Source organism: Condylura cristata, unplaced genomic scaffold, assembly GCF_000260355.1.
Source record: "Condylura cristata isolate star-nosed mole 26May11 unplaced genomic scaffold, ConCri1.0 scaffold00025, whole genome shotgun sequence".
Classification (NCBI taxonomy): domain Eukaryota; kingdom Metazoa; phylum Chordata; class Mammalia; order Eulipotyphla; family Talpidae; genus Condylura; species Condylura cristata.
In genome coordinates, this window is record NW_004567126.1 from 6,379,393 (window position 1) to 6,388,602 (window position 9,210).

The 9,210-nt window shown below is 45.1% G+C and overlaps 1 protein-coding gene across 1 annotated transcript in view; it reads left to right on the plus strand.

The window, feature by feature from the left end:
- ACAT1 (acetyl-CoA acetyltransferase 1) overlaps nucleotides 1-9,210 on the plus strand; it is a 23,411-nt gene that overhangs the window by 5,456 nt on the left and 8,745 nt on the right. Inside the window, exons 2-5 of the mRNA XM_004689076.2 lie at nucleotides 6,739-6,786; nucleotides 7,638-7,755; nucleotides 8,274-8,369; nucleotides 8,596-8,696. Of these exons, the coding sequence (XP_004689133.1) occupies nucleotides 6,739-6,786; nucleotides 7,638-7,755; nucleotides 8,274-8,369; nucleotides 8,596-8,696 (363 nt within the window). The remainder of the gene's footprint in view (nucleotides 1-6,738; nucleotides 6,787-7,637; nucleotides 7,756-8,273; nucleotides 8,370-8,595; nucleotides 8,697-9,210) is intronic.

The following is a 9,210-nucleotide window of genomic DNA, read 5'->3' on the forward strand; positions in this document are numbered from 1 at the left end:
TTCTCCACATCCTCGCCAACATTTGTTGTTGCTAGTTGTTTGAAGATGTGCCATTCTCACTGGGGTGAGGTGGTATCTCATTGTGGTTTTAGTTTCCATCTCCCTTATTATGAGTGATGTTGAACATTTTTTCATATGCTTATTGGCCATCTGCATTTCTTCTTTGGTGAAGTGTCTTTAGCTCTTCAGCCCATTTTTTGATGGGGTTGTTTACTTTACTTTTGTTGAGTTTTGTCAGTTCTCCGTATATTTTTGTGATCAGTCCTTTATCACTGCTTTTGTGTAAGAAAATTTTTTCCCAAGTAGTGGGCTGTCTGTTTTTTGTAATATCTCTTGCTGTACAGAAGCTCTTTAACTTGATGTAGCCCCATCTATTTATCTTTGCCTTCACTATCGTTGCATTGGGTGCTCTATCTTTAAAGATGTCACTGAAGTGTTATGTGGCGTAGTGTTTGGCCCATCTTTGCTTCCAGGTATTTTATGGTTTCCGTTCTTATGTCTAGGTCTTTAATCCACTTCGAGTTGATTTTGTGAATGGAGTGAGGCAGTGATATAGTTTCATTTTTTTGCATGTAGCTTCCCAGTTTTCCCAGCACCATGCAAATAGTTAATAATTATTAAGAAAAATAGTTCAGTGTTTTGGAAAGAGCAGTTGCCCAGCTACCTAAATTTATTGCTTTTAATAAAATATGTACATTTGATAAAATATGTACTGCTAATATTATGTAAGTATAATATGTAATGTATATCATGGATTGCTTAGATTTGAAATTTCAGCCCTGCCCTGGGCTGTGTGACACTAGGCAGGGTGCTTGACCTCTCTGCAAGATCAGAATAATGGGCGCACTTCAAACATTCCAAACCCATCTGTTAATGTTCACCCCGCTGGCGACCTCCCTGGCTGCTGGTCACTGCAGCTCCTGCCTGGTCTTCCAGGAGTGGTGGTTTTGATCAAAACACCTTCAGGGATTCTTGCTGCATTTGCTGAAGTCCTGTCTCCTACTCATGGGCAGGGCCCCTGCTTGCTTCTGTAGTCTCAGCTCAGGGCCCCCGTGTGCCCTTTCCTGAGCTCCCCTAAAGCTGACTTCAGTGTCTTTCCTCGGCTCGTGTCAGACAGGCTCCTGGCTCTGTTCCTCATTATCTCACTTTGCTGGTTCTGTCACGTATTTACCTTCCATGAAATGTGGTTTCTCAGTTTTGAGTACCAGTCTGTTCAAACATTTGTTTAGTGTCTCCTGGTGCCATCACCAGAATAGAAAATAAGACCAGTCATTCTTGGATCTCAACCAAGGAGAGACAGGTTGCAAAATTGTGTATTCTAGGAACATTAGGGCATGCAGGGGTATCCAGAGTTGAGGTATCCCCTAAACCCCCCAAGGAAGACCTAACCTGACTGGGTGAGTTCACTTCCTCATGGCCAGTGTCACTGGCACCTGCACTTCATTCCTTACCTGGTCTTCAAGAACGGGGTGCTGTGCTGGCCGGGATGTAGCCAGGAAGGAGATGGTGCTGCTCTCGGGAGGGTTGCATGTTAGGCTGAGTGTATAAAACAAAGGTGGGAACCCCACATTTACATTGGGAGAGGTGCTTTGAAGGAAGCAAACATGTCGATATAAAAGTGAGGTCACTGGCCCTCCCTGGTGGCGCAGCAGGTTAAAGCACAGCACTAAGAAGCTTAAGCCACTTCCGCATGAGTTCTATTCCCTCCTGCCCTGGAGGAGATCCACATGGCTGGCAGACCTCTCCTGGCCCGTTGCTCCCCTCAGCAGTGTACTTTGTCGATCTGCCTGTTCTGCTCCCTGCTCTGTCTCTGGTGAATCTTCTCACCCTCTGCATCTCTGGCCTGTACCCCAGTTCTGTACGAATAAATAAATAAATCTTAAAAAAAAAAAAAAAGTGAGGTCACCTTTCAATAACCCAGACTTGAGCCAAGCCTTGAAGAATAACCATGCACCTGTGGTAGCCAGGGACTTCCACTGACCCTGGTCCTCTGCAGAGGTCTCAAGGTGTGCTAGGCCCAGAGCAGGAGTTTGGGAAGGGACTCAGAGCCTGCTGACATATAGACTTGTGAGATAAGGAGCTAGTAGGCATCCCCGCAAGAGCAGTCAGGGTCTCGCATGTCTTTGTGAGGACTGCAACCTGCTGGCTGGACCATGGAGGGGAAGGGGGCACAGGAGTGAGGTGGGGAATGCCCAGGGAATCCTGCATATAATTTGCACAGTATTGACAGTATCTGTGGTGGGGTACTTGGGTCTCAGAGAAACAGGGTGATTCCTCTGCTTTGTGCTTGAGTGCCAGGTTGTTCTGAGTGGGATATACTGGGAAGAAGCTGGTTTCCTGGGGTGGAAATTGAGCCTTGGTTAGTACGGGGAGGGCGGCTGTCAGGTGCACCTGGCAGTGTGGGGCTGGTGGGCCAGTCTGGGGGAGCAGGCGGACTCATCAAGACGGGAACATGCAGGAGCTGAGCATCTACGGGGAGGGAGAAGCTGGAAAATTCAAGGAGGTCTGATGAGCTCCTGGACATTTAAGCAGTTAGAGGTTAGGGAGGGAGACAGCAAAGGAAACTGCTGGGAAGCACTTGTGAGGTAGGAGGGACCCTTAGGATTTTGATAAAATGGAAGCCTGAAGGGAGGCCTGTGCCCTGCTTTACCCCAGTCTTTGCAGTGGGTGTGTGCCCTGACAGCTGCTGCTGCTTTTTGCCCTGGTCTAGCTGTGAAAAGCCAGGAGGTTAGCCCTTGATCCCCACTGGTTCTTGTCCCACAAAAAGAATCTCTGACTTTTTCAGATCAATAAGCAAAGAGAAGCAAACTTTATTCAAGAAAGTAGAAAATAGCTTATTTAAAGGAAGACAGCGAGGACTCCAGGGGCGCTGTACCTCGAGGGCGAAGCCCTTATGGGGCCTGTCTGGGTTTTTTTTTTATTACAAAGTGTATTTTTACATCATTTTGCATTGTCTGGGGTTTTAAACTTTTTCTCTATTCCAAAATCTCATCATTCCACTTGTGGGCGCTCTCTCCAGTGGCCACTCTCCTGCCAGCACTGCCTGTGTTCCCAGCTCTTACCTTAGCAACTCTCCATTACCTGCCTGAAGGCTTAATTCTTTCATGTTTACTGCCCTTGTGTATTCAGCCCTCCAGGACTTTCTGCCCTTATCTGTGGAGTGGGTTTGGTTAGCACCTCTTAGAATTTACTGCCCTTATCTCAGAAGCCTCTAATCCTCCTGCAGTCCCTGCCTGTGCCATCCCAGAAGCTGCCTACTTAACCCAACTTGCCTTAGATGTTATCTCTTCATTTGGCCCACACCAGTGTTGCAGTGGAGAAAACTAGGGAGAGCAGTGTGAGTGACATGCCCAGGGGCAGCACCCAGGCTCTGAACACCTTGCCTGTGTTGTGCCTGGAGGCAGAAGTGGCATTTTGCCCATCCATTTGGGGGAGGGAAAAGTCAGCTGCCAAAGCCGGTGGAAGGAATGAACAGTAAACAGGTGAGGGCAAAGGAATGAGCTGTAGCTAACTTGTGAGCAAGGGTGGCTAAGAAGTCAGGTGAAGGCGCAGAGGGAAGGTAGGTTGAGGGTTGTTTGTTTTTAGCTGTTTGTGTGCTAGTGGGATGATCCTGGAATAAAGAGGATGAAGGACGGAGGAACAAGTAAGGGATAAGTGAAACACTGAGTCTTTGACAGCTGGTGATGGGATCTAGGGCCAAACGGAGGCCAAGAACCCTTCAATGAAATGGACCCAGAAACTTTAAAAGTTGATGTGGTTTAGGAGCCCCTTTGATGCAAAGAAACTTCATCTCATTTCAAACCCTAAAAAGAAAGGAACATTTTTAAAGATACACTAAGGTAAGCCAAGGACAGGAAGTAGAAGGCTGTGGCCTTGAGGAAACCCACCTAGAAAATCGCTAATCAAGACTGGCCTTGGTCTCGAGTAGTGTGCTGTTGCCTCTGCTGCCTCTCAGCTTCCACGTTCCCTTCCTTTTTACCTTGGCTTACACATCTCTTCTCGCTGCTTTACAGGGCAGTGGCCGGCCATAGCACCAGTGACTGCCAACCACTTGTGACCTTGCAGTTCTAGTCTAGTGACTGCCGTCACGTCACCGCCCATCTTGCAGGGTGCCAGCTGGGGTCAGAGTCCATTCCATTCTTGGTTCTTTCAGCTCTGACCAGTCGGGGCTCGAGGGGAGGCACTCTGTAGGTATTTGGGACTCTCCCTTCCAGAGCCTTCTGAGAAAGTTGTGTAACTAGCAAGACAGTGGATAGCATGTTTACTGCAAATAGGAACTTCTGATTCTGAAGTTGGATGGCAGAAATGCTAGACTCCTTCCCTGTGTAGGTAATAACAGTGACCCCAAATCTGCGACATGTGAGGCTCTCCTCGGGTCCTGCAGCTGAGCACGTGGAGGCTGGCGAGTCAGAACACAAGCCTGCTCATCCAGGGACATAGTCATGCTCGAGGAACAAGTGCAGAGACATTTAGATACTTGTTTCATGTCAAGGTTTGCAGTCAGGCCAATACGAGAGCACTAAGTAACATGTGATTGATTTGAAAGATGATTTTAAAACAAAATACAGGTACAACACCTGTCCGAGGCATTTTGGTGGAAACCCGGATTTGAGTCCATTGTCCACCCCCAAGGAGTCTTTCTCCTCTAACCCTGGGGGTGGCTTGAATATTTCTCTCGTAGTTCTTAACCAAATTCTACCATGGTACTCACTCCAGGTAACTTTTAATATTTCTTTGTTATGAGATGATAATCCTGCTTGAGTAGTGACCATGCCTTACAGGCCTTCCACAAGGTCGGTGAACCTGGCAGGTTTATGAGCAAGTGAAGGATGAACATACATGCCTTGTCCTCGCCCCTCCACGGGCTGTGGCAGCATATCCAGCACGACGGCTGATGGGTGCTGTGAAGACGAGTGGGGGCTTGGGTGCTCTGAGTGGGAGAGCTGTCACCTCATGCTCCTTCATTAAAGTGGCTTATTCCACACTATGAATACTGGCAACTAGTTTAACTCTTAAGGTTAAACTCCTTTACCACCTAGGAAAGCAGTCTCTCTTTAGGTTCCCATTTGCATATATCCAGTGTCAACTACAGATTTTATAAAAAGTAAACCTAAGGGGGATACCTTGTGTTAACTCTGCTTATCACCAGTAGCTGGCCAAGTATTTTTTTGTCTTTTTGGCATTTATAAACTGAAAATTGTAGTTGGTTATTTGCCCTGAATCAGGAGAATGTTTAATCTGTGGTGCTGTTCTTGGGACAGTTTAAAATTCATAGATGCTTGGGCCTTCCTGGTGGTGCAGGGTTAGTCACAGTGCTGTCAAGCTGTGGCCAGCCACTGCAGCAGGAGTCCATCCCTGGCCAGGGAGCTACCCACATGGTGCAGCGGGCCTCTCCTGTCTTGCCTACTGCTCTTCTCACCAGTGTTCTGTGCCCCACTTTGTATCTGTTGAATCCTCTCAGCCTCTACACCTCTGGCCTATACTCTACTTCTTGTATACATAAATAAATAAAAATCTTAAAATTTTTTATAGAGGCTGGTAGGTTTGCTCATTATTACTCGAGATAGTCAGCCATTATAACCATCAACAAGGTTAGGTTCTAACTGTTATTTTTGAACATTTATGCTCTCACCTCAGAAAAAATTTATTTCTTCTGTTCTTTAAATAGATCAATTTCAGGGCCCTCCCTGGTAGCACAATGGGTTAAAGCATAGCACTGTGAGGTTCTCCTAAGCCACTGCAACACAAGTTCGATCCCCTGTCAGGGAGGTGACCCACATGGCGCAGCAGACCTCTCCTGTCTTGCCCTCTGCTCCCCTCAGCAGTGTATTTCAGTAGCTCTGACTGTTCTGCTCCCCACTCTATTGCTGGTGGGTCTTCTCACTACCCTCACCTCTCGCCTGTACTCTAGTTCCTGTATGCATACATAAGTAAATCTTTAGAAAAAGATTGGGTCTCTGAACTGTGACCTGCATTTTCAGAACTTGTTGGCATTTGTTCTTAAGAACAGCAGGAAAGAGTTAAGATGTAGAGGCAAGATATTTACTCTGTAATTAAGAATTTATTTGGTAGTAGAGACCCTGTATATATCAAACATGTGTGCTTCAAACATGTCAGATATTTACTAAAGTAGATGGGGGAGAAGTAGCAACTTTGACTTAAAACTTTTTTTTAAACAATGAGGATATTCCTTATGGTACTCTTAAATTGATTTAATTTGGAAATTAGATTTAACTTAGGCTATATTTTTAAAGGTTCCAGAAATTAAAACATTTCTAATGAATAGAAAAGTTGAAATTTCTTTGGATGTTACAAAGGTGTAATTTCACTAATGGTTGTAAAAGTGATACGTGATAGGGCCGCCCTCATGGTCCAGGGGTTAACAGCCCAGCCACTAAGGCCTGAGTTCCCTCCCCAGCCAGGGAGCTGACCCACATGGCACAGCAGACCTCTCGTCTCATCTGGCATTACCTTCAGGAGTGGATTTCGGTGGATTTGCCTGGTTGCTCCCCACTCTGTCTCTGGTGGATCCTCTTACCCACCCCACACCTCTAGCCTACATCTCAGTTCTTGTATGTATAAATAAATAAAAATAAATCTTAAAAAAAAATAGCGATACAAGCTGCTAAATATGAAAAAAATTAAATGTGTAAAGCAGCAGAAAGAAATCATAGTTAACTCTGCCTCTGAGTTTAAAGTAATGTGGATACATTGTAACATTATAATTTTATGTTACAGGAAATAAAATGTGTGGAGCGAAGTTATGCATCCAAACCCACTTTGAATGTAAGTACAAATTTCCAGGTAGCCGTTAAAAATGATTTCCCTCTGTTTGGATCATGGTAGGGTGATGTAATGGCTGGAATAGCTAATTATGGATATACTGAATTTCCAACTGAGCAAACACAATTTTAACCTAGTCCCTGCAAAGTGTCTGCTGCTTCCCCCATAGTGTAGGCAAAACACCATCTCTGTAAACTAGGCAGTGTATCCCCTTCCTGTCCAGAACCCTCAGTCACTGCAGGTGGCACAGTGGGTGAAGCTCCGTGACAAAGGGACAGACTTGGCTGGAGCTTCCTTTGGTCCTCGTTTTATAAGGGCCTTAAGTGACTAGGAACATCCACCTGTCAAAATCTAGGAAAATCCTCACCTCTGAACCTACAGAATGTGGGGAGGCAACAGAAATTGTGTTTTAAAGTAGTTAAGAGCTTTTACCTTTTTCTTAACTTTAATATTACTACTCATTTCACGAAGTGTGCCTATGCTGTGCCCCATCCAGCATGCAGGTCTCAATCCGGGCCTGGACTCCCCTGCAGGAGGCCCTTTGGTTAAGGTTGTTTATTATGTAGTGACAGACTGTCTCCTGTATTTTTACATCTGTGTAGAAAAACTGAAACTTAAGTTCCTGGTCTTAAATCTCCAATGGAATCCTGGGGAGGATGTGCGCCTGTTCCAGAGCTGATTTTCTAGTAGCTTTTCAACCGTACATCAACTTCAACATGGTTATTTTTAAATAATCAGGTTAAAAGTTGATATCATTTCAATCTTTGATGTGCAGTTATTTATAAAGTGTCTACTTAATATGTCCATGAATTATGTTCATTTTACAAAAGATAGTAACTTTTCTGTCTTGCCAGGAAGTGGTCATAGTAAGTGCCACAAGAACACCCATCGGGTCCTTCCTTGGCAGCCTTTCCTCCCTTCCAGCCACTAAACTGGGCTCCATTGCGATTCAGGGAGCCATTGAAAAAGCAGGTCAGTATGGCTTCGCTGTGTGGAGGGGCTGTGCCTCAACAGAGCAAGTATTTATTTTCACTGACATAGTCATATAGCACTTAAGAAATCACTTAATGCCTACATTTCTGAATTCCTTTGTAAAGATGCCCCTAATGGAGTAAAGAATGAAACTCAAGGGCTTCTGTGGTGGCCTAAAGTTAAGTCTCAGCACTATTGGCACAACCACCTGAGTTGGATCCCCGCCAGGGAGGTGACACACATGGCACAGCAGACCTCTCCTGTCTCACCTGCTGCTCCCCTCAGCAGTATTTCAGCAGTGTTATTTCCACCTGTTCTGCTCCCCACTGTCCCTGATGAATCCTCTCACACCCTGCACCTTTGGCTTACACCCCAGTTCTTCTATGTAAAAAATTAATAAAACTCAAGAACTGACCAGGTAAACCATTCCTGCTATAGATTGTTACATACTGTTAGATAACCAGTAACCATCAAATTGAATGATACGGAAATGATTAATACCTTGTTTTTTTAAAAAGGAATTGCAAAAGAAGAAGTAAAGGAAGCATATATGGGCAATGTTCTACAAGGAGGTGAAGGACAAGCCCCAACAAGGCAAGCTGTACTTGGTGCAGGTATTAGGAATACATTTTTGTTTTTATTCTTAAAATGTTTGACATGGCAAAATGGAGGTCATGCCAGATTAAACAAAATGTGAAATACATATGGTTTTTACAGACTTTTGTTGGCAGAAGAAATGTTGCAGGTTGTAACTTAACATAATTATAACTTTAAGTTTGCAGTTGTTTGAAAAATGAGTCTCTATTTTTCAAAGTCTGCCCTCTGATATTACGGCCTCAGGTTTACCCATCTCCACTCCATGCACAACCATCAACAAAGTGTGTGCCTCTGGGATGAAGGCCATCATGATGGCCTCGCAGAACCTCATGTGTGGGCACCAGGTAAGAAGCACCCCTTTTCCAGATGGAGTGAAAGTAGCATCTAGTGCTAACAGGCTGAATGGAAGCATAGTTCGGCTTTGTGATAAAATTCTTTCTTCAGCTGTTTTTTCACAGTGGAATTCTGGGTGTGTAATAAGAGATAGCAGTCAAAGGGCCAGTTTCAGTGTCTTGTATTAAAAGTCATTTACAGGACCCTTCCTGGTGGCACAAGGGGCTAAAGCACAGCACCATGAAGCTATCAGCAGCTGCTGCAGCACAAGTTCCATCCCCGACCAGGGAGCTGACCCACATGGAGCAGCAGACCTCTCCTGTCTTAACCGGTGCTCCCCTCAGCAGTATGTTTCAGCAGATCTGCCTATTCTGCCTCACTCTGTCTCTGGTGAATCCTCTCACCCCTCCCTCCGCACCTCTGGCCTCTGGCCTCTAACCCAGTTCTTGTATGCATACATAAATTTTTTAAAGTTTTTTTTTTTTTAACATTTATTTATTTGTACATACAGAACTGGGGTACAGG